Raw genomic sequence first — 26582 nt, forward strand, 5'->3', positions numbered from 1 at the left:
ACAACAGCAGCAGCATGTGAGGGGGAGGGGCGGGGCTGTGTGACTCTGAGGAGGACACGGTGTGTACATTGGCGGCGGCTGCTGCTGCTGGGTCTGTACAGGGGGCAGCAGTGGCGGCCGGATACAGGGGAGGGGGATGATGGCCAAGCGCCGGGGCTCCGTAGACTCCAAAGCCGGGGGTAAAAAGCCGAGGAAGCAGCCGGCCAAGAGGAATCGGGGAGGGGAGAGCGGAGCTGCAGGAGCCCAGGGGGGTGAGTGCCCTCCGGGCCATCATCACCATTCCTGTCATCATTATTATCACTATCACCATTATTATCATTATCACCATTACTGTAATTATTATCACTATCACCATTACTGTCATTATCACCATCACTGTCATTATTATCATTATCACCATCACTGTCATTATCACCATCACTGTCATTATTATCACCATCACTGTCATTATTATCACTATCACCATTACTGTCATTATTATCACTATCACCATTACTGTCATTATTATCACTATCACCATTACTGTCATCATTATTATCACTATCACCATTATTATCATTATCACCATTACTGTAATTATTATCACTATCACCATTACTGTCATTATCACCATCACTGTCATTATTATCATTATCACCATTACTGTCATTATCACCATCACTGTCATTATTATCACCATCACTGTCATTATTATCACTATCACCATTACTGTCATTATTATCACTATCACCATTACTGTCATTATTATCACTATCACCATTACTGTCATCATTATTATCACTATCACCATTATTATCATTATCACCATTACTGTAATTATTATCACTATCACCATTACTGTCATTATCACCATCACTGTCATTATTATCATTATCACCATTACTGTCATTATTATCACTATCACCATTACTGTCATTATCACTATCACCATTACTGTCATTCATTATCACCATTACTGTCATTATCACTATCACCATTACTGTCATTCATTATCACCATTACTGTCATTATTATCACTGTCACCATTACTGTCATTATTATCACTATCACCATTACTGTCATTATTATCACTATCACCATTACTGTCATTATTATCATTATCACCATTACTGTCATTATTATCATTATCACCATTACTGTCATTATTATCACTGTCACCATTACTGTCATTATTATCATTATCACCATTACTGTCATTATTATCACTGTCACCATTACTGTCATTATTATCACTATCACCATTACTGTCATTATTATCATTATCACCATTACTGTCATTATTATCACTATCACCATTACTGTCATTATCACTATCACCATTACTGTCATTCATTATCACCATTACTGTCATTATTATCACTGTCACCATTACTGTCATTATTATCACTATCACCATTACTGTCATTATCATTATCTCCATCACTGTCATTATTATCACTATCACCATTACTGTCATTATCATTATCTCCATCACTGTCATTATCACTATCGCCATTACTGTCATCATTATTATCATTATCACCATTACTGTCATTATCACTATTACTGTCATTATCATTATTATCATTATCACTATCACCTTTACTGTCATTATCATTATCACCATTACTGTCATTATTATCACTATCACCATTACTGTCATTATCACCATTACTGTCATTATTATCACTATCACCATTACTGTCATTATCATTATTATCACTATCACCTTTACTGTCATTATCACCATTACTGTCATTATCATTATCACCATTACTGTCATCATTATCACTATCACCATTACTGTCATTATCACCATTACTGTCATTATCACTATCACCATTACTGTCATTATTATCACTATCACCATTATTATCATTATCACCATTACTGTCCTTATCACTATCACCATTACTGTCATTATTATCACTATCACCATTATTATCATTATCACCATTACTGTCATTATCACTATCACCGTTACTGTCATTATCATTATCACCATTACTGTCATTATCATTATCACCATTACTGTCATTATTATCACTATCACCATTACTGTCATTATCATTATTATCTTATTATCATTATCACCATTACTGTCATTATCACTATCACCATTATTATCATCATTTTCACCATTACAGTTATTATCACTATCACCATTACTGTTATTATTATCATTATCACCATTACTTTAATCATTATCACCATTACTGTCATCATTATTATCACTATCACCTTTACTGTCATTATCACTATCATTATCACCATTACTGTCATCATTATCACCATTACTGTCATCATTATTATCACTATCACCATTATTATCATAATTTTCTCCATTACAATTATTATTATCACTATCACCATTACTGTTATTATTATCATTATCACCATTACTTTAATCATTATCACCATTACTGTCATCATTATTATCACTATCACCTTTACTGTCATTATCACTATCATTATCACCATTACTGTCATCATTATTATCACTATCACCATTATTATCATCATTTTCTCCATTACAGTTATTATTATCACTATCACCATTACTGTTATTATTGTTATTATCATTATAACCATTACTGTCATCATTATCACTATCACCTTTACTGTCATTATCACTATCATTATCACTATTACTGTCATTATTATCAGTATCAGCATTATTATCATCATTTTCACCATTACTGTTATTATTATTATCATTATAACCATTACTGTCATCATTATTATCACTATCACCTTTACTGTTATTATCACCATTACTGTCATCCTTATTATCACTATCACCTTTACTGTCATTATCACTATCATTATCATCATTACTGTCATTATTATCACTATCACCATTATTATAATTTTCACCATTACTGTTGTTATTATTATCACTATCACTATTATTATTATCATTATCACCATTACTGTCATCATTATCACCATTACTGTCATAATTATTATCACTATCACCTTTACGGTCATTATCACTATCATTATCACCATTACTGTCATTATTATCACTATCACCATTATTATCATAATTTTCACCATTACAGTTATTATTATCACTATTACTGTTATTATTGTTATTATCATTATAACCATTACTGTCATCATTATCACTATCACCTTTACTGTCATTATCACTATGATCATTATCATCATTACTGTCATTATTATCACTATCACCATTATTATCATTTTCACCATTACTGTTATGATAATCACTATCACTTTTACTATTATTATTATCATTATCACCATTACTGTCATCATTATTATCACTATCACCTTTACTGTCATTATCACTATCATTTTCACCATTACTGTTATTATCATTTTCACCATTACTGTCATCATTATCACCATTACTGTCATCATTATTATCACTATCACCTTTACTGTCATTATTATCACTATCACCATTATTATCATAATTTTCACCATCACTGTTATCATTATTATCACTATCACCCTTACTGTCATCATTATCACCATCACTGTCGTCATTAATATCATTATCACCATCACTGTCATCATTATCATTATTATCATCATTATCACCATTACAGTTATCATTATTATCCCTATTACCATTACTGTCTTCATTATTATTATTACTGTCATCATTATCATAACCACCATCGCTTTTTACCATTACTGTCATAATTATCACCATCACTGCCATTACCACCATCATTATGACCATCAGCACCATTACTATCATCATTGTCACCATTATTATAACCATCAGTACACAATCCTGGGGTCAGTCACAGTGATTATACCGTTGTTAGTGATCACAGTATCATTGTCAGCTGTATCCTCTCCTATTAGTAGTGATATTTGCTGCATCCTTCCCAGTTGTCAGTAATAACATTATTGGCATCTCCTGTGATCAGTAATTATTACACATGTGGCATCTCATATGACCAGTAATAATAACAGTGGCGTCTCCTATGGTCAGTAATAATAACATTAGTGGCGTCTCCTGTGGTCAGTAATAATAACATTAGTGGCGTCTCCTGTGGTCAGTAATAATAACATTAGTGGCATCTCCTGTAGTCAGTAATAATAATAATATTAGTGGAATCTCCTGTGGTCAGTAATAATAAAATTAGTGGCATCTCCTGTGGTCAGTAATAATTACACATGTGGTATCTCCTATGATCAGTAATAATAATATTAGCGCCATCTCCTGTGGTCAGTAATAATAATAATAATATTAGTGGAATCTACTGTGGTCAGTAGTAATAATATTAGTGGCGTCTCCTGTGGTCAGTAATAATCTCCTGTGGTCAGTAGTAATAATATTAGTGGCATCTCCTGTGCTCAGTAATAATAACATTAGTGGCGTTTCCTGTGGTCAGTAATAATAACATTAGTGGCATCTCCTGTAGTCAGTAATAATAATAATAATAATAATAATAATATTAGTGGAATCTCCTGTGGTCAGTAATAATAACATTAGTGTCATCTCCTGTGGTCAGTAATAATTACACATGTGGTATCTCCTATGATCAGTAATAATAATATTAGCGGCATCTCCTGTGGTCAGTAATAATAATATTAGTGGAATCTACTGTGGTCATTAGTAATAATATTAGTGGCGTCTCCTGTGGTCAGTAATAATAACATTAGTGGCATCTCCTGTGGTCAGTAATAATAATATTAGTGGAATCTCCTGTGGTCAGTAGTAATAATATTAGTGGTGTCTCCTGTGGTCAGTAATAATAACATTCGTGGAATCTCCTGTGGTCAGTAGTAATAATATTAGTGGCGTCTCCTGTGGTCAGTAATAATAACATTAGTGGCATCTCCTGTGCTCAGTAATAATAACATTAGTGGCATCTCCTGTGGTCAGTAATAATAACATTAGTGGCATCTCCTGTGTTCAGTAACATTAGTGGCATCTCCTGTGGTCATTAATAATAACATTAGTGGCATCTCCAATGGTCAGTAATAATAATAACATTAGTGGCATCTCCTGTGGTCAGTAATAATAACATTAGTGGCATCTCCTGTGGTCAGTAATAATAACTTTAGTGGCATCTCCTGTGGTCAGTAATAATAATAATAATATTAGTGGCATCTCCTGTGGTCAGTAATAATAATATTAGTGGCATCTTCTGTGGTCAGTAATAATAACATTAGTGGCATCTCCTGTGGTCAGTAATAATAATAATAGTGGCATCTCCTGTGGTCAGTAATAATTACACATGTGGTATCTCCTATGATCAGTAATAATAATATTAGTGGCATCTCCTGTGGTCGGTAATAATAATAATAATATTAGTGGCGTCTCCTGTGGTCAGTAATAATAACATTAGTGGCTTCTCCTGTGGTCAGTAATAATTACACATGTGGTATCTCCTATGATCAGTAATAATAATATTAGTGGCATCTCCTGTGGTCGGTAATAATAATAATAATATTAGTGGCGTCTCCTGTGGTCAGTAATAATAACATTAGTGGCTTCTCCTGTGGTCAGTAATAATTACACATGTGGTATCTCCTATGATCAGTAATAATAATATTAGTGGCATCTCCTGTGTTCAGTAATAATAACATTAGTGACATCTCCTGTGGTCAGTAATAATAATATTAGTGGTATCTTCTGTGGTCAGTAATAACATTAGTGGCGTCTCCTGTGGTCAGTAATAATAATATTAGTGGCATCTTCTGTGGTCAGTAATAATAACATTGGTGGCATCTCCTGTGGTCAGTAATAATAACATTAGTGGCATCTGTGGTCAGTAATAATAACATTAGTGGCATCTTCTGTGGTCAGTAATAATAACATTAGTGGCATCTCCTGTGGTCCGTAATAATAAGAATTAGCCGCATCTTCTTATGGTCGCTCTATGTATATTGGTAATGCATACATGCTTTCTGTTGCACATCATCACGATCGCTGACCCTAATATTACTATTGGTCTAGTTCAGGGGCTCACAAACTTTTGTGAACTGTGGTGCCCTGAAGTATCAGCATTTTCTTCACGGCACTCCTCGGCCAAAACTATCTTAGGCCCCTTTTTAGAACGACGTGCCAGCAAATATAAAGGTCTATCAACCCGCGAATTCCCGGCTCTTAGTCCCTGACACCGCAGGGTCGCGGATTCGGCACTCTGACCCAGGTCGGCCCCTTTCACACGTAGGGCCGAATTCAGTTAGAGGTGAAAAGTCGGAAACTTTTCTCCTTTTGCACTTTCCGCCGCATTCGCCTGTTTGAGACGTGAATTTGCGGCATGCGCGTCCCCGCGATTCGCCATATTCAATTGCAGAACAGGCGAAAACGCAAATTGGCGATTGCATTACAGGCCTAAAATACTGAATAGATTGGTGGAATCAGTCTGTACCCCAAAATAAGACGCTCTGGTAATCATTACAGATGTGCACTATTAGCCCTAATAAATGTACTTTGGGTCCTTAAGTTGTGTTAATAGCTTTCTAGAAGCATATTTGTAACAGTGGAGAAGAACGATGGAAACAGTATTTATTGTTGAATATAGTCCCGTCACATTTGGGGTGTTAGCATATTTTTGTGTCTCTAAAGTGCACAAAAAATTTGAAAAATCCACCTGCAATTCTAAAAACACCTGTCCACCCATACAGCCCCCCAAGAACCTATCTACTTTTTATCCTTGTCCCCCCACTTTTTGCATTCTCACCCCCGTTTTTGGGGGGGCGTGTGCTAAGTTCTTTTTTTTTCGGTGCTGATTTGTCCTTTTTTGGGGGGAGGGGTGTCCAAAGGGTTCTGAACAATTTCCCCACATTTGTACCCCAAAATATAGATTTTGCATTGATGTTTTTCCCCAGCCATTCAGTGGAGAAACTTTTCCCTGTTTCAGTGCATTGAGTTTAGGTGAATTGGTCCTGGAATTGAATTTGGAGATAAGACGCAAACAGGCGAAAAGAACAGTAGGTGAAACTTATCGCCTTTTCGTGTCTAATTGAGTACGGCCCATAGTCTAGACCCAGGTCGGTGTGAAAGGGGTATTATTAAGAAATGCAGGAAAAAAAATGAAATAATTGTGCTTATATATCATCCTTAGGGTAAGTTATGTGGTGGTGGACAGGGTTCCACTTCTGTTTCTTACATATTCAATGGGCGGAATTCAATTGTTTTCGCGGCACGCATCTCCCGTCTACAGTGATAGGAGATCGCGGGCCGCTATGCAATTGTTCCAGATTTTCATGCTGATCGCGCCCAAAGTGGTTGGGTTTAGCCGCGTAAAGCAGCTAAACCTGACCAAAGTGCTGGGCGTGATCGCGAAAAGTGATGTTTGAGCGCCCAAACATGTCACTTTTCGCACATTTCAGCTCTCATCCCCCAGGGGCTGCGAGCTGAAATGTAGCGCTGGCAGCTCATCGTGCCAGACAGGAGCAAGAATTGAATAGCTCCATCGGGCGCGATGGGGGCAGGAATCAATTGAATTCCGCCCAATGACTGACAGCCAGCAGCACTGATTTTGCCTATTACGTTGACCTTAATTAATTTGATTTGGTACTGGACCTCCAATCTGTGGCACCCCTGCAAGTGTGCTCCGCTGCACCCAGTTTGGGAACCACTGGTCTAGTTTACAGTACATTATACAGTCTCTGTAAATAATACCTGTATGAGAACCCCCTACATCTCTTACCTACCCCCTCTCAGCTTCCCCATCTAACCCCCTTAGAGCCAATATCATGTCCTGCAGCACCAGGCCTGTGGGGTCACTCCTGGCCTGCCCATTGCGCCGAGCACTGTGGGAACAAACTAACATGCTGTCACCGCCTTCAAGCTTAATGTGATTGGTAGCTGTAGGGTTTTTGTTTTTTTTAATCATCGTTTAGATCTGTTAGTCTAATTATAATGCAGCTATGATGCTTATGTATGTATAACCTGCTGTAAACCATTTGTATGACTGGTTACATCTGACTTCTTCCCTTTAGAATTGGGGAGTTCTGATGTTATCACTTCTGTGTTCATTAGGATTACCTTTGTATTATAGTTCTCTCCCTGCTATAAATGCTGTATGTAGAAGTCACCATACTAATATGCGTAACTTACAGTATAGACATACAGTTTTCTGTATATGGCGCCATTAATGTAATCATTATTTTCTATATCGGTATCCTCGGCCTCGCTTTATCATGCTAATTGTGGTCGCTCACCTGCCGCTGTTACCTGTTGAAGTGAATGTGATTATGTGAATGAGTCAGTCTACCATAGACAGCAGTGTCCTGTATGTACTAAGCCTAGACGGGTGGAAGAAGGAATAGAGAATTATCCCAGTATCAAACTTTCACACATCACTGTACTTTATGCTTTGAAATGTTTTATTGCATTGGGTTCTTTTGTTGCTTTTATTGCATTGGGTTCTTTTGTTGCTTTTATTGCATTGGGTTCTTTTGTTGCTTTTATTGCATTGGGTTCTTTTATTGCTTTTATTGCATTGGGTTCTTTTGTTGCTTTTATTGCATTGGGTTCTTTTATTGCTTTTATTGCATTGGGTTCTTTTGTTGCTTTTATTGCATTGGGTTCTTTTATTGCTTTTATTGCATTGGGTTCTTTTATTGCTTTTATTGCATTGGGTTCTTTTGTTGCTTTTATTGCATTGGGTTCTTTTATTGCTTTTATTGCATTGGGTTCTTTTGTTGCTTTTATTGCATTGGGTTCTTTTGTTGCTTTTATTGCATTGGGCTCTTTTATTGCTTTTATTGCATTGGGTTCTTTTATTGCTTTTATTGCATTGGGTTCTTTTATTGCTTTTATTGCATTGGGTTCTTTTGTTGCTTTTATTGCATTGGGTTCTTTTGTTGCTTTTATTGCATTGGGTTCTTTTATTGCTTTTATTGCATTGGGTTCTTTTATTGCTTTTATTGCATTGGGTTCTTTTGTTGCTTTTATTGCATTGGGTTCTTTTGTTGCTTTTATTGCATTGGGTTCTTTTGTTGCTTTTATTGCATTGGGTTCTTTTGTTGCTTTTATTGCATTGGGTTCTTTTGTTGCTTTTATTGCATTGGGTTCTTTTATTGCTTTTATTGCATTGGGTTCTTTTATTGCTTTTATTGCATTGGGTTCTTTTGTTGCTTTTATTGCATTGGGTTCTTTTATTGCTTTTATTGCATTGGGTTCTTTTGTTGCTTTTATTGCATTGGGTTCTTTTGTTGCTTTTATTGCATTGGGCTCTTTTGTTGCTTTTATTGCATTGGGTTCTTTTGTTGCTTTTATTGCATTGGGTTCTTTTGTTGCTTTTATTGCATTGGGTTCTTTTGTTGCTTTTATTGCATTGGGTTCTTTTATTGCTTTTATTGCATTGGGTTCTTTTATTGCTTTTATTGCATTGGGTTCTTTTGTTGCTTTTATTGCATTGGGTTCTTTTGTTGCTTTTATTGCATTGGGCTCTTTTGTTGCTTTTATTGCATTGGGTTCTTTTGTTGCTTTTATTGCATTGGGTTCTTTTATTGCTTTTATTGCATTGGGCTCTTTTATTGCTTTTATTGCATTGGGCTCTTTTATTGCTTTTATTGCATTGGGTTCTTTTGTTGCTTTTATTGCATTGGGTTCTTTTGTTGCTTTTATTGCATTGGGTTCTTTTGTTGCTTTTATTGCATTGGGTTCTTTTGTTGCTTTTATTGCATTGGGTTCTTTTGTTGCTTTTATTGCATTGGGTTCTTTTGTTGCTTTTATTGCATTGGGTTCTTTTATTGCTTTTATTGCATTGGGTTCTTTTGTTGCTTTTATTGCATTGGGTTCTTTTGTTGCTTTTATTGCATTGGGTTCTTTTGTTGCTTTTATTGCATTGGGTTCTTTTATTGCTTTTATTGCATTGGGTTCTTTTATTGCTTTTATTGCATTGGGTTCTTTTAGTAACCGTTCTCTGTGTATATAAAGCTGTTTTATTTTATCAGTTAACTAGTTTTGTTTGCTTTTTTTTCCTGTATTCTCTGGTGGTTTAATAAAACCCCAGATGGCAAGGGGGATGCATCTGAGTACGGGAAGTCCCCGAATAAGAAGAGCAAGGACGCAGCCCCAGGTGCCCGAACCACAAAAAAGGCTGTTAGAGGCGCAGATACGGCACCTGCCAGAGACAGCGCGAAGAAAACTCCTCCCAAAAGCAAAAAAGCAGCCGGTAAACGAGTAAAATCTGAAGACGCAGAGCGGGAGATTGAGTGAGTAACGCTCACCGGACTGGCGCTAGAAGTCTCAGCGCTGGCAGCGTAATGTCATATATGCCTGTATGAAATGAGGGACTGTCATATCCAATGTGGGCATGTTTTATGGGTAACGCTGTTATAGCTAAAGCTGCCCCATTTGTCATATTGAGCAGACTATAGTCACCATTATACCGTTCTATTATTAGTCTGTTACAGCTTTATGTTCTGATATAGAATGGCCTACACCCTGGCTACCTTTGTTAATAAAATATAACGTTTGCACAGTTTAAATAATTATTAACCGTATAAAATTGGATTTACTAACATAATGCGTGTTTGCAGTAACCCACAGCCTCTCAGTTACTAAGTCCCGGCATATGGAATCTGCACTCTTTAGAGATGAATGAGCCCCATTTTTGTGTTCATGTCTCTGAAGGCTGATTGGACCGTTCTTATTTAGGTGTCCTGTATACTGCATGTGTTTATTTAGGTGTCCTGTATACTGCATGTGTTTATTTAGGTGTCCTGTATACTGCATGTGTTTATTTAGGTGTCCTGTATACTGCATGTGTTTATTTAGGTGTCCTTTATACTGTATGTGTTTATTTAGGTGTCTTTTATACTGTATGTGTTTTGTTTAGGTGTCTTTTATACTGTATGTGTTTTATTTAGGGGTCCTGAATACTGTATGTGTTTTATTTAGGGGTCCTGAATACTGTATGTGTTTTATTTAGGTGTCCTGAATACTGTATGTGTTTATTTAGGTGTCCTGAATACTGTATGTGTTTATTTAGGTGTCCTGAATACTGTATGTGTTTATTTAGGTGTCCTGAATACTGTATGTGTTTATTTAGGTGTCCTGTATACCTTATGTGTTTATTTAGGTGTCCTATATACTGTATGTGTTTTGTCTAGAGACTTGCTAAGTTTGGAGTCCAAAGCAATCGCTCCAGATGCAACTATCAAAGACGGCAGCAGCAGCTCAGCGGACGCGGAGGACAGTGACGATGAGTGGGAGGATGTGGAAGGTATTGATGGCTGTGTAGAAATTATGCTCTTTCTCTGTTCCGGGATGTATTACGTGAACTCTCCGTCCTGTGATAACTTTTTTTTTTATATTCACTAAACTCATTTTATACTTTGCGTTGCAGCGCCCTCTAGCTGTGAAAGAGTTACTTGTCATGTGTGTGTTATATCTTTGATGCCCAGGAATTTAGAGCTGGGTGCAAAATATAGACCTAGAAAAATATTTTTCTTGGGAGGGGGGAGTAATATTCAGTGTCAAAGCAGAACATACCAATGTGTTTGCCACTTTTACTAAAAACTGCTCACTTGCACCCCGTGCTTATGTGTAAGGTTTGCTTGGTTGCAAGATTTGCACTTTACTCTTAAACCCCCCCTTATTTCAGCCTTCAGCATGTATAAGACGAGTCACTTTGTGTCCATCCTGGACCCCTTTTATTATAAAGACTTAACCTGTGCTTTTCTATCCTTCTCTGCCTCTGTGACACAGACTCTCCTGAGTGTCTGAAAATCTGTCACTATTATTTTCATTTAGAGCTCAACGTGGCGGCATTGGAGGCGTTACAAGCCACGACATCCAATGATGCGGGTTTACCCACAAAACCGGTAGAGATAGAAATCGAGACAGCGGAGGCGGCAAGGAAACGAATGAGGAAGTAATGTATCGCTTTACAATAACTCACCATGGGCCTGATTCAGACCCGCTGGCTAAGATGTATACTCTCGCTGCTGCCGATGGTATGCAGTGTGTATACATTGTGCGCATGTGCATACCTTAGCGAAAGTTCACAATGCATTCGCTCGCTGCGCATAGACAGCCCAGCAGAGTGAATGACAGGAGAAGCCATTTGTAGGTGGTAACAGGGGCTGGCCATTAAAAACGGGGGAGTGGAGGTGCAAACGCAGGCGTGCCTGAGCATCTCAACGGCGTGTTAGACGTGTGCATAATTATAAGACAGCATCATAGTACACGTCACCTGGCTTGTTTTTACACTGAAGTGCTCGCAGTGCTTGCGGCAGGGTATGGTCAAGCGCTGCGATAGCATCCGATGTACCGATGGTTGCATACACTTCCTGGACATGACGTGCACAAGTGGGCGTCTGGTAACAGGCTGGTGGTTGTCTGCATACACTATGTGATCGCTCTCTAAGAAATACTGGGCGTGCTAATGCATTGCTGTGCGGTAGCTTTGCCTACGCAATTTGCATACACATCGTGCGAGCGATCGCATCTAGCGAGCGGCTCCTAATCAGGCCCTATGTTCACTGATATAAGAGTGCATGTAATTCCTTCTCTTTGTTGTGCCTGTAATATTACTTCTATAATATCAAATCTTGCTGGTAATAATCTGGAGAGGCTTCAAAAGCGAAGGTGGGAATAAGACGGCACAGACGACAAGAATGGACGGGAGAATGTCTGACTGCTCGGTTTTAATGCTTTACAGAGAGAAAAGGAAAGCGGAGTTTGCGGCGTATCTGCGCAGAATAATGAATCGTTTCAGCAAGGATCTGCGGGAGGATACACATAAGGTGAGGAATTATATAGCGAGGGCGAGAATCGGGTTTGTTATACACACGATGATGAGAGAAAAGACAGACAAATAGCAAAACCTACACACAAGTAATATATGCAGCGCCTCCGAGGATGTGGAATATGTTTATGTTTAGTAATAATATGTTTATGTAGCAGTATAGGAAAATCAGGGAATGTAGCCTTCACTACCTCCCATGGTTACATGCAATCTGGGATATTTACAGCAGCATTATTCTCAAGCTGGGCACACACTTGCTGATATATGCCCAGATGTTATGTCAGCCCGACCGCGGGTACACAATGAGCGATGTAATGAACGACGGAAAGGTCCCTCGTTCCGTCCTTCATTACCGACAACGGCGCTGCATGTGATGTTGGGCGTGCAGTCCGGCAGTCTGGAAAATATCGCATGGGAGCGCGCAGGTAGTCCGTACACACTACGCCATCCGCACGATCTATCGTTCCGACCCGCTTCGGAAACAATTGATCGTTCAATGGACCGCACAGTGGGTCTGATTCAGAGATGGACGGATTTGCACAGCCGCACACAAGTCGTCACGCCCCCGTTTCCGGGATCGGCGACCAGGCATGCCCCTGCTCTGCCCCCCAAACGTCGCAGCACGTCAATCATACTGCGGTTTGGAGGGGGTCTGCGAGCGAGATCGCAGGACTTGTTCTGCACATGCGCGAAACGGGTCCTACGTAGACCGCAAACAATCGGAGATGTACGTTCATCGTCTGAGTCAGGCCCAGTGTGTACCCAGCTTTACACCCTTTAAACACTAGAATAATATAAATGATAATGACGTTGAAGGGTGGGATCCGCGCCACCCCTCAATAAGAGGTATCCAGCGTAGTTTGTGACCTCCAAGATACCAGGGGAATCCAATATCTCCTCAAAAGAATATATGAATACATTTCTCTTGGGAGCAGATGACCTGGAAATTGGGAACGTCTATCTTTCTTTGTGATTAAATATTTTCCAACCGTATATTAGGCGATAAAAAGTAAATTTATTATTTAAAAATAATTCATATATGGCATTCCATTACCCTAAGCATTTGACGCGTTTTGCGGCTCATACCGCTTGCTTCATCAGAACATGCTGGAGTTGTTGGGATCAGGCATATGGAGACCTTCTTGTGGTCCTTTTGCCTAATTCAGGAGTGCCGTGGGGAACCGCTGTCTGCATCCATCAGTGTTGCAGGAGTGAATGATTGAGTATTTCTTCCCAACCCATCAACTAGCAGAACCATGATGGGTGAATAAAAGAAATAACTTCCCTGGCATTCTTGTTAACCCATAGACGCTCTTTATAGATAACTGGACATCGTTACTTTGTGTCCCGCATTCACCTGTGCTGTGATACATCTGTCACCCTCCAGGTTCACCTGCTGTGCCTCCTGGCCAATGGCTTCTTCCACAATGACATATGCAACTTGCCCAATCTCCAGGCGGTGGCGCTGTCTGTGGTTCCCGTCAAGTTTACCAATATTCCAGCCGCCCGAGTGGACTTGATATACATGACAAACCTAGTGAAGTGGTATGTTGTTCTCTGCCCTTTTGTTTATCACTTTGTGCAGTGTAATATACAGTGACGGAAGCTGTATAAATGAGATAGTAGCGCCAGGCAGATGTGATTGGAATAATTCCTAATTCTGAAGTTTCAGCATCACACTATAAGGATAGCATATGAGCCACAGTATCTTGAACAAAATAGTGACGTAAATATGATTTGGACCTTGGATATGCAGCTGAATGATAGATCGGGTGCATCCCTACTGTATTGTGATTAATCCCTACTATTGTTTCCGTTCGCTGTTTTGATCAGCAATTTCCCTAATAGAACGCAACGATAGAAGCGCTGTGACAATAGGCCGGGATTAATATTTTCTGATATCTATGCTGCGGCACAGACTCCATTATAGTGAGAGCTGTCACCAGAGGGGACTGACCGCTGTGCAGGGCTGTTGTTAGGACGCGGTGGTCTGGCGCACCCAGCCCTAAGACACGTTTGCGTCTGACATTGCCCTATTGAAAAAAAGATGACTTTAATGCTAAGGTCCTGTCTGGCGTGGGGATCTAAAAACGGTATGCAATCGGGAAGCCGGCGGACGTAAGCCCGACAGCCGGCTTCCCGACTGCTTTATCGCGGCGAGGGTTAAATGACAGGCGTCTAATTGTAGACGCCTGTCATTTTACCGATGCCGAGAGACCGTCGCCCGGCATCCCGATCAAAGTGATGCCGGGCGCCGCTGCCGTCAGCCGCAGGGGGGGGGAGAGTTAGGTTTAGGGCTCCCGGGGGGGACTTAGGGTTAGGCATACCCCTGGGAGGTTAGGGTTAGGCTAGGGGGAGGGAGGGTTAGGGTTAGGCACCCCCGGGGGGGACTTAGGGTTAGGCACCCCCCCGGGGGCTTGGGATTAATCGTCGGGGAAGGGGGCTTAAGTTTAGGCACTGGGGGGAAGGTTAGGGTTAGGCACCCCTAAGGAGGGTTAGGTTAGTTGATACTTACCTGGGGTCGATCGGGATATTCAGCCATATCGGCCAGCCGCTGTCGGGATTGAACAAGTCCGGCGGTAATTCGTATGTGTTCCCTAAAACCATACAGATATTTAATTGCCGACCCGGGAATGATCAGAGGCACTGCGCCGCGTGTTTTCCTACTAATCCATGAGGATGTTTGTCCCATCTAGAACATCTCTATCTTTCCAGGTTCAACACCACATTCACTTTGAACCAAGAAATGTCTCTGGATGAGCATGAGCCCTTCTCAGCCACCCTAGAGCGGAGATTTGGGGCTTACGGCGTGAAAGATGAAGAGGAGATGATCCATGTAAGATAGTTTATAGAACATGCACAGTACTCGGGGGAAGTCTCTGACAGACAGGAGGTAGCAGTAAATGATTTTGTAGCCTACAGCCCCTTATGTGTGTATAATAGAGAATGTGATTTCATGTAGTTTACAATATTTTACTCGAATAATAAAACAACAAAGTAAATCCCAGCTGAAAAACCCAACAGTAATAAAATATAATCGCACATTGGTTTGCTCTTGGGTCAGACCGATGTTTATCCTGTGATCAGTGGAATTAGGGAGACAAGATTCTCGATCTTTCTTTGGGCCTGATTCAGAACTGGACGTAGAAGTGCACGCCGCAGCGTTTATTGGCATTCGCGGGTCAGTGACCTTATGCACGTAAACAGCGGTATTGCTGTATTAAGTATGTGAACCACGGTATTGCGAGTGGCTATGAATCAGCCAACCTATCCACTGACACCATCTGTATTCCTCTGTATGTAGTCATCCCTGAGAGCTGCGTAACCTACAGTGTGCCTCATTCACAATGTTCCCCTCCCTGCTGTGCGCTGTCTCTGCAGATCTTCCTCATCCTCCTGCGAGCGTTACAGCTCCTGAGTCGTTTGGTTCTTTCCCTGCAGCCCATCCCCTTAAAGGAGCCACCCGCCAAGGTAAGATCAGGGTCACTTTCAGTGCTCACAAGCTGTGGGAGAGTCCTCTGCACAAGTGATTTAATTTGACATCCGCTCCAGAGCAGGAGAATACCAGGAGGTGCCACCCTGGTACCCAATACTAGACAAACATTGATGAGTGCACTGGACAAAGATGAATCTTAATGATTTTAGTGATATGTATGCGGCAAAATAGACCACAGTATTTGCAGGCTGGTGCCCTGCCACAGTTTTAGCATGCCCTAATAGCAAAACTCTGGCAGTGCATGCTGGGAAATGTAGTTCCACTGCAGCTGAAGGGCCCGAGTTTGACACCACTGCCGTAAACACCAAACATTAAGAATAACCAATTCTATCACAAGCCTGCAAATACAGTGGTTTATTTAAGAAATTGTCCTGTGAATATCACATCAATAAAATACGTAGCATCAATAGTGTTTGCCATAAAATACTTTTAAAACTTATCGTTTTGTTCCCTTTCAAGCATCCACATTTTCCTTACACTAGAACAGAGTTTCCCAAACGCCACCTTTTACAGTCCAGGTTTTAAGGATATCCATGCTTGAGTCGAGATGGTTAAATTGGGTTGGGTATGGGATCCTGGAGGTCTGGATGCCGACGTTTAAAATACAGACAGCGGCAACCCAACAGACAGGATCCTGATGCCTACAGTTGAGTACCCCTAGCCCTCCCCCCGCAGCCTAATCCAATCAAATTGACTGAGGTAGTAATTAAGTCACCTGTGCTAATCACATGTATATCATTGAAACCTGGACTGTAAGGGTGGAGTTTGGGAAACTCTGCACTAGACCATATGCTCTCAAACTCTATTCAGGACCTCAATAAGTTCATGTTTTCCAGGTCACCTCACAGAATTACAAGTGAAATAATTAGCTCTACCTGTGGGTCTTTTACAATGTGTCAGTGAGTAATGACTACACCTGTGCTCCTGCTGGGTGACCTGGAAAACGTAGATTGAGAACCACTGCACTAGACTATAATATATATAATCGTCAGCAACTTTCTGCACCGTAGCCCTATATCAGTCACGTCTCAAGTACCACGATTCTTTTACCAACTGCAGGAATGTCATTAGATAGATCTTCATGTTCCGTACAGATGTTACAGGTAAGATGCCCAATATCTGTTTCCTCTTGTACAGTTCTCTTAAGGTGCGTACACACTGGGCGATTAAAGTGGACGACTGAACGATAACGATATCGTTCAGTCGTCCACTTTATCGTCCATTTTTTACACCAAAATGATGAACGATAACGACGACGCGCGTTCCCGCGGGTCGTTCGTCATTATCGTTCATCAGGTTAACATGCAGCCCAACCTGACGACGTCATCAGGTTGCTGCATGTTGGGGAATGGGGGAGAGAGCCCGGCGCTGAACGATATCGTTAATGATATCGTTCAGCGGCTGTGCTCAATGTCATGAACGACATTGAGCACAGCCTGCCGGGGACACACTAGACGATATCACTCAGGGAGCATATCGTGTAGTGTGTACGCACCATTAGGCTTTATATACAAGGGATTAGCTCATGCATTATATCTATTTGCCCACTTCCAGGTGAAACACAGTCCTAGAGAGAAGACATCCTCCAAAACCACAAATAAATCCAGAAAAGCCCAGAAATCCCCCAAAGGCAAATCTAGAATAGACCCAAAACAGAAGGTGGGGAAAGTCGTGAAGAAAGAGGAGGCCGTTCCTGGGGAAAGTGGAGAAGATGACGGTGGGAAACTAGCAGAGAAAGCCGTGTCCGGGAAAGAAACCAGTAAGAGTGTCAAGGTAGAGAGTGATGTGGACACTAAGAGGAGGCCTCGTCCAAAGAACCAGCTGCGGAGAAAGGCGGCCTCAAAGGTTACGTATAAGGAGGAGAGTGAGAGCTCCTGCGGCAGCAGTGATTCCGAATTCACCTGCTCAGACAGCGAGGACAGCGATTCCTTAGACTGGGACGAGTCATTTGAAAGAAAAGTGAAAAAAGCATCGGCCCTATTAAAGGGCAACAGGAGAAAGTCTGGGGAGGGCACGACCAAAAGCTCGGTAGCCCCAGGACAGCCGAAATCAAAGAGCACCCCCAAAAATGACAAGGGCCAACCTAAGAAGAGAGGCAAGATCATCTCCACGGATGACGAGGAAGAGGGGATAATGGCGCCACCCACAGGTAGCGATCAGTGGGTGGAAGTCTATTTGGAGAAGGGTGAGAAGTGGGTATGCGTGGACTGTGTGCGTGGGACGGTTAATCAGCCTCCGTTGTGCTATAAGGCTGCCACCAAACCGGTAACTTATGTGGTGGGGGTCGACAACTCTGGTGCTGTTAAGGATGTGACGCAGAGATATGATCCGGGGTGGATGACCGGGACGCGCAAACGCCGCATTGATGAAGAGTGGTGGCTGGAGACACTGAGGCCTTACAGGAGCAGGGACCCTAAGCAGGAGGATAAGGAAGATATAGAGGTAGGTGTCACATGGGTCCTCTTCTTGCCTTTTCTCCTGGTAGTGGCAGTCGGCAGGTGACTGGGTGGGCAGGATGTGGGTATTTGTAAAATAATTTTTCTGGCTATATAATCATGGCCAAGCTTTTATGGTCACCTGCCAGATAACCTTAAAGACCTTTTTTCCCATATTCTGAGTCTTGTAGCCCCCATGGTTACATTACCGCATCTGCCGGACCTCACCAGGTCAGAGACTCTTCAGAGCTGAAGAAATGTAATGGTCCAAAGTGTTTAATGTTCAATGTATACATTGATAGCGGTGAATATGGCACCTAATTGGATGACGGTGGCTTTTGTTCAATGCCAGATTCATTACACACCCTCTGACCTCCAGATATTTGAATAACCGATCCATCTGCAGATTTGGAGACTTGCTCAGAAGTGATATATTTGGCATATGTACTGGGATGTTGGTTACACGAGTTTGGGACTTCACCAGAGTGCTGTATGGGGCGCCGTGATCTCTCATGCCTTCTATCAGGCGCTTGTTGTGTAGCACCAGCTTCTGATGGGCATGTGCATTGTATAAATCGCACTTTTTATTCAACGTAAATGTTGAGAATAATGTTAATCTTGTTTTTTTTTTACTCTACACGATCACCATTAAGTATTGAAAATAATTCCTGATCTCTCCTGTCTGTAGTTTGAAGCTAAATTACTGGACCAGCCTCTGCCCACATCAATCACCGAGTACAAGAATCATCCACTTTATGCTCTAAAGAGGCACCTGCTGAAATATGAGGCCATTTACCCAGAATCTGCAGCGACCCTGGGCTACTGCAGAGGGGAAGCCGTTTATTCCAGGTAGTGAGTGCCAATGCCGACATTATATTGTCCTCTGTATCTATTTTGAACCGTACTCGTTTCATTCTGTTTTAATTTTTTTATTATTTTTATATGTTAATTTATTGCAAGTATTAAACCATTAAAATTTTTAGTTTGAAAAGTTAATTTCTTCTTCGGGGTCCATAGGGATCCACAGGGATACCATGGGGACATTATGGTTGGATGACTAGACACCAAACAGTTAAAGCTTCTGCTCCCAGGATGCCCGGGTCCTCCTCCATATATATACACCCTGTCCCCAGCCATAGGAATTCAGTTGTTCGTTTGGTGCGGCAGGATCAAGACGCACCTTTGTAACGGGACTGCTCAGGCAGGCCTAAGCTTTTATTTTATTTTTATGTTTTTCTGACTTGGCAGTACTAAGCGTCTGAATTAAGACGCACGTACTGGTGCTCCACATACTGCCGGGCCGCAAAATCAGTAATAGTACTGGTGATTTCGGCAGGTTGCGGTTGAGCTTAACTAGCAGCAATGCTGCGACCCGTGCTGCATCAGATGCTCAGAGATGTCAGGTAAGGCGATTCCTCGCTTACTAGGAATCGCGCTCGCCAATCCTTGCTTTTGGTGTCAGAGACGCACCAGAAGCCGCTGCTGTCAGGCCCCGGGATTGTCCGCGTCCTCGCTACATCACCCGGGGCCTTATCGTCTGACGCCGGGGATTGGCAGCAGACGTTATCTGCTGCCACGAGGCCAGCATACCCGGCTGGTTAACGCAGCTGTGGGGAGGTAGGCGCTCCCCCGGCAGCTCCGACCCAGACGCAGTCCCTACGAAGGGTTTCGCGCATCTGGGTTGCTCCACCTACCCTTCACGTGTAAAGAGACGCTCACGATCCACGCTCAGTGCGCCCTGCAGCCATTGGTCTCTGGGGGGTCTGGGTCAGTCTCCCTGTATATCTCTCCCTTGGTTAAGGTATGTAGTGCTCTATATCCTACCATCCCTTTGTGCTTGTGTAGTTGATTTAGAGCCGATTGTAATTATATTACATATGCATTGTATGTGACTGTTTACTAGCTGCTGATGGACACTGTCTGTTACTTCTAAATCTGTCATTTGTAACTATCACATTCATTAAGATTGTGTGAAGGCTGTCACATAACATTGCAATTATTGCCTTTATTTTGAACATGTCAAAAGATAAAGGGAAACAGGAGGGGGAGCACCCTGTGCTGGTTTCATGTAAATTATGTATGGCTTGTGTATCCTCTCAGGACTTTATAAAGGATGGTTTGTGTGTTGTCTGTTATAAAGAGCCACCTCACCAGTCCAGTTTACCTGTCCCTGGACAGGAGCCTTCTTGGGTTTCCTCTTTGTCCCAGGTAATGAAGCAGGTTGTGGATCGTATGGCTGCTCCCATGATGCCTCCTTGGATGGGGTGTACACAGCATGCTATGTTTGCACCTCCTATGCATCCTTCCTGGAAGGATGTTTATAGCCATTCTAGTCAGAGTATGGCACCATCTAATGTTGATAACAAACCGGTAGTGACCTAAGCGCAAGTTATCTTTTTATCAGTCTGCCCAACATATGGATTCAGATACCCTTCAGGAGAATCAGATGATGCACAGGGTTCCTCTCCCGGGTCTAGCTCGGGGGAGAAGGACCATCCGCCCACGGTGGATGTTCCTCCTTTGGTGATGGCGGTTAAATCAGTACAAGATATTCAGCATGATGAACCAGCTCATAGTAAGAAGGCTCCAATGTTTAATCACCACCGGAAGGTGGTCAAAACGGAGTTCCCTGTATCTGATCAGCTTACAGAACTTATCGAGGAGGCATGGGGTAACCCCGATAAACGATTTTATGTGAATAAAAGAATAACATCATTGTATCCTTTTCCTGCTTCTGTATGTACTATGAGGGTGGTACCGCCTACTGTGGATGCTCATGTAACACATTTAATCAGGAATGCTACATTGCCTATTCCATCAGCGTCTTCGCTGAAGGATTTCACAGATGAAAAGATTGAAGCCTGTTTTAAAGCAATATTCTCATTATCTGGAGCTGTTATTCGTCCAGCTATGGCTGGGGCCTGGGCAGCCAAAGCTGTTGAAGAATGGATAGAGGCATTGGAGGATTTGCTACCAAATGCTACCAGAGTACAGATGATAAATATCTCCCACATACGGGAAGCGGCTTCCTATCTGGGATGAGCTGCAGTAGATGCTGGAATTTTAGCTTCTAGGGCATCAGCAGCATCAATAGTGGCACGTAGAGCCCTTTGGTTAAGATCTTGGAAAGCTGATACAGGATCAAAGAGGGTGCTGGAAGTCTTAGCTTTCTATGGAAAGTTACTTTTTGGAGCAAACTTGGATAATATAATCACTACTCTGGCGGCTTCAAAATCTGCAGGTCTGCCATCTACATCAAATACTAAATCTAAGCAGGTTTCTTTTCAGTAATTCCGTCCTCAGGGACGAGCAAAGGAACGGTCTTCCTCTAGGCCAACTAGTTTCCGCAAGTCAAAGCGACAAACTAAGAGGTCTGGCCCGACAAAACATCCAGCTTCTAAGCTGGACAGCAAGCCCTCGGCCTGATGGAACAGGCCTCCTCCTGGGGGATTCCAGGGTGGGAGGCCGACTTCTTCAGTTTGTGGATTATTGGCATCAAACTACAGATGCCTGGGTCTGAGAAGTGGTCGCTCAGGGGTATGCCCTCACTTTCAGGAGACATTCACACCAGAAGTACTTTTGCACAGAGCCTCCATCAGATGCAGACAAGGCCTTAGCTATTCAGGGAGCCGTTCACTCCCTGCTGCAGGCGGGGGTAATAGTTCCAGTTCCTGTGTCTCAACAGGGAAGGTGTTATTATTCCAATCTTTCTGGTTCGGAGACCTAATGGAGCTTATCGCCCTCTACTAAATCTAAAAACCCTCAACAGGTTTATCCATGTACCCAAGTTTCGTATTTAATCTCTCCGGTCAATTATTTTGGCAATGGAGCCAGGGGATTACATTGTTTCCCTGGACATTCAGGATGCATATCTGCATGTTCCTATTATACCATCCTACCAACAATTCTTACTGTTTGCTGTCCTTCAGCAACATTACCAATTTCAGGCTCTACCCTTTGGTCTATCTACTGCTCCCCGGGTATTTACCAAAATAATGGCAGTCATGACGGCCTATCTCATGCGTCAGGGAGTCAGAATTCTGCCATATCTGGATGACCTTCTGAGATTGGCGCAGACTCCGGTTATTTTACAAAATCATCTTCAAATGACCATAGCCTGCCTACAAAGGCACGGCTGGATAATTAATTGGAAGAAATCGTCGCTTTCTCCAACACAGCAGATGGTACATCTGGGAGCGTTTCTGGATTCTCACAAAGGGTGTTTCTGCCAGAGAACAAGATTGCGGATCTATCATTGCAAATAAGCAAGCTGCTACGCAAGCGAAGGGTATCCATTCTGTTATCAATTCAGGTGATCAATGGTATCCACCTTCGACATGGTGATGTATGCTCAGTTCCATTTCAGGCCTCTACAAAGATTGATTCTCTCCAGGTGGAATGGACAGCATCGTCTTATAAGGTCTCAGAGGATCCTTTTCATTCCAGAGGTTCGTCACTCCATCCTGTGGTGTTTGAGAAATAATCTAAAGATTGGGGCAGTGACAGGTCATCACACCTTTCAGGGAAGGACAAATCAAGAAAGTCATCTGCAAATAAACATTCTGGAGCTGCGAGCAGTATACAGAGCTCTTGTCATGGCACAGAACCTGTTCCAGGGCAGGCCGGTCCAGAGTCAGTCCGACAATGCGACTACAGTGACCTACCTCAATCATCAGGGAGGCACAAGAAGTTACGCAGCCATGAATGAAGTGACAAAGGTTCTGATTTGGGCAGAACGTCATCTTGTGGCCATCTCGCCAATATTCATACAAGGAGTACTCAATCAGGAAGCAGACTTCCTAATTCGCCAGGACATACACGCTGGAGATGTGTCTCTCCATCTGGGAGCGTTTCAGCTCCTGGTAAACAAATGTGATTTACCAGAGATAGATCTCATGGTGTCACACCACAACCACAAGGTCCCCAGGTATGGGTCCAGGTCCAGACACCCATCAGCAGCCTTCGTGGACACACTGGCAGTAAGATGGGACTTCAAGCTGCCATATCTCTTTCCTTCGATTTCTCTACTCCCAAGAGTTCTCAGAAGATTCAAGCAGGACCGGTAATACTGGTGGCTTCAGCTTGGCCCAGACATCATTGGTTCACCGACATACAGAATCTGTCCGTAGACACATCCATATCTTCTTCCTCTATGGCAGGATCTACTGATGCAGGGCCCCTGCCGACATCCGGACTTACCTCGCCTGGCTTTGACGGCGTGGCTCTTGAATCTTCCATCCTAAGAGCGAAAGGTTTTTCCAGTTCTGTAATTCAAACGATGATTAGGGCACGGAAGCCTGCCTCTGCCCGCATCTATTACAGAGTTTGGTATTCTTTTGGTCAATGGTGTTCCCTTAGGAAGTATGATTCTAAGATATTCAGTATTTCCAGGGTACTGGCTTTTCTTCAGGCAGGATTAGACAAAGGTCTATGCCTGGCCACTTTGAGAGTGCAGGTTTCTGCACTGTCAGTCTGGTTCCAGAAGAAGATTGCTTCATTACCAGATGTTAGAATTATTTTCCAAGCAGTTTTGAGAGTTCAGCCTCCTATTATTCCACCGGTAGCACCGTGGGATTTGTCTTTAATTCTTAAGGGACTAGAAGCTCCCCCATTTGAACCTTTGGACTCTGTGGATTTGAAGTGGTTGACAGCAAAGACACTTTTTTTCTTCTTGCTATTTCTTCTGCTCGCAGAGTCTCTGATTTGGCAGCACTTTCTTGTCGCTCTCCATTTTTGATTTTTCACCAGAATAAAGCTGTTCTTCGTACAAAGGAGGGTTACCTTCCTAAGGTAGTGTCCCGTTTTCATGTGAATGAAGAAATTGTTGTTCCAGCTTTTCGGGCTCCAGACCTTTCTGTAGGTGAAGCCTCCCTGGATGTAGTTCGTGCTCTCCGTATCTATCTGGAGCGCACAAACTCTGTTAGAAAATCAGATGCTCTTTTTGTATTCTATGGTTTTCACAAACGAGGATGGCCAGCTAATAAGCAGACTCTGGTGAGATGGCTAAGCATGACTATCTCTCAGATGTACACACAGGATGATCTCCCTGTCCCAAACGTGGTGACGGCACATTCTACTCAGTCTGTAGGGTAATCGTGGGCATTACTCGTGGTGCCTCTGCTGAGCAATTGTGCAAGGCAGCCACGTGGTCTTCTATCCACACCTTTCTTAGGTTTTTATGACTTTGATACTTTTGCCTCTCAGGATGCTTCCTTTGGGCGACAAGTTCTCCTTTCTGCTCAGGAGGTGTCCCCCACCCTAGGGGAACTGCTTTAGGACATCCCCATGGTATCCCTGTGGACCCCTATGGACCCCGAAGAAGAAAATTAGAGTTATGGTAGACTTACTTAGATAACTCCTTTTCTTCGAGATCCATAGGGGCCGCAGGGCACCCACCCTGATGCACCTGGCTTCATTGGGTTATATTCTTTCGGTCACAGATTCCCTCATCTTATGTAAGAGTGTTTCTGGTGTACGATTGTTCTTCCTTCTCCTGACTTCAGGCTTGTTAACTAAACTGAAGTCCTATGGCTAGGGGCGGGGTATATATGGAGGAGGACCCGGGGCATCCTGGGAGCAGAAGCTCTAACTGTTTGGTGCCTGGTCTTCCAACCATAATCTCCCCATGGTATCCATGTGGACCCTATGGACCTCAAGGAAAAGGAGTTATCTAGGTAAGTCTACCATAACTCTAATTTTTTATTAACAATTTTCTTTATAATGTTTAATTGTGCCATTAGTCACTGATCGTATATTGAACCACAATCCTAATTTCACATAAAGAGTCTTTGACCAACTGCATACATAGATATAATGAGCAATTCCGGGGGCCAAGAACCCTGTCCCTACTGGTGGCACAATCTGGCCCTCACCCAGTGTCAGTCTCCTTTTTCCTGTTAAGATGAGGGTCTTATTGCTTGCTGTAGTGGGCATGCTGTTGTCCGGAGTGGATACTACAACGTGTTCGGCAGCTCAGACATGATTATAGTGAGCAGCGCTTTCATCTGTCGGTGGGTTGTGGTTCATTTCTGCTCTTCTCTGCAGGTCTTGTGTCCACAGCCTCCACTCCAGGGACACATGGCTGAAAGAGGCGCGTGTGGTGCGGCTTGGGGAGATGCCATATAAGGTAATGAGCAATCTTATTTCACATTTTATCCCTATGCGCTGTCCTGGGTGCCCAGCTGGTCTCCTGACCATAAATCCCAACATTGACATTAATTAATGTGACGGAAATGGCCCTACTCCTTGTACACAATATGAGTGGGCGTACCTCGTTCTCCTGGTGTATATGGATTGCCTATCACCATCAGTAACTGCCTGTTACTGACTCCTCCTACTGCGTCCTGAGCAGGTAACTTGTTGTCACCACCAGGCTTCTGCAGCAGCACCTGGAACCCCTTACTTCTGTGTATGTGTGGTCGCGCTGCTGCAACACCTGGTTGCTCAGCTAGTTCCCCACTGGCCACTCACACTGGACCAGTGCTGCGCTGCACTTGGTAGAGGGCTTGAGCTCGGAGACACTGGGCACAATTGCCAGGCTTCCCGGAAAAACAGATAAATGAAAAATGCTTACCTGTCACAGGATACAAGCAGATGCAGGCGTCTTGAAGCAAGGAGATGTTTATTCGCTCTAATAAAATGCCTTTTAAAAAGACTGTTTATTTCTAGTTCAGGTTACTAGGAATATCCCTGTTTTTCAAATGCCCTTAGAAGTCCAGATGATATGCAATCCTCATGGTGGTCAAGGGGCTAGCTGAGCTCAATTTATTCAGTTTGGTACACAATACAAAGAGCGTAAACCAGCCCCTGCCCCTTTAACCAATCCATGACTATTGCAGAGGGGAAGCCCTTTATTTCAGGTACTGAGTCAAAGGTCCCAGTGCTGAAATTATATTGTGTCATCTGTATCTATCATGCACTGTGCACATGCATCCTGCTGGAGAGGAGATTATATTGTAACCAGTG

General features: G+C 42.5%; 1 protein-coding gene across 2 annotated transcripts in view; it reads left to right on the forward strand.

The window, feature by feature from the left end:
- The first annotated feature begins 36 nt into the window (after nt 1-36).
- Nucleotides 37-26582, forward strand: part of XPC (XPC complex subunit, DNA damage recognition and repair factor) — a 32690-nt gene continuing 6144 nt past the window's right edge. For both annotated transcript variants that reach the window (XM_088454640.1, XM_088454641.1), the window contains exons 1-11: nt 37-251; nt 9945-10146; nt 11047-11159; nt 11690-11810; nt 12600-12684; nt 14074-14231; nt 15402-15522; nt 16068-16157; nt 17737-18624; nt 19306-19466; nt 25662-25743. In XM_088454640.1, coding sequence (XP_088310766.1) covers nt 137-251; nt 9945-10146; nt 11047-11159; nt 11690-11810; nt 12600-12684; nt 14074-14231; nt 15402-15522; nt 16068-16157; nt 17737-18624; nt 19306-19466; nt 25662-25743 — 2136 coding nt within the window. In that variant the 5' untranslated portion in view covers nt 37-136. The remainder of the gene's footprint in view (nt 252-9944; nt 10147-11046; nt 11160-11689; nt 11811-12599; nt 12685-14073; nt 14232-15401; nt 15523-16067; nt 16158-17736; nt 18625-19305; nt 19467-25661; nt 25744-26582) is intronic.

The sequence above is a fragment of the Taudactylus pleione genome, unplaced genomic scaffold (assembly GCF_031769625.1).
Source record: "Taudactylus pleione unplaced genomic scaffold, aTauple2 ptg000624l, whole genome shotgun sequence".
Classification (NCBI taxonomy): Eukaryota; Metazoa; Chordata; class Amphibia; order Anura; family Myobatrachidae; genus Taudactylus; species Taudactylus pleione.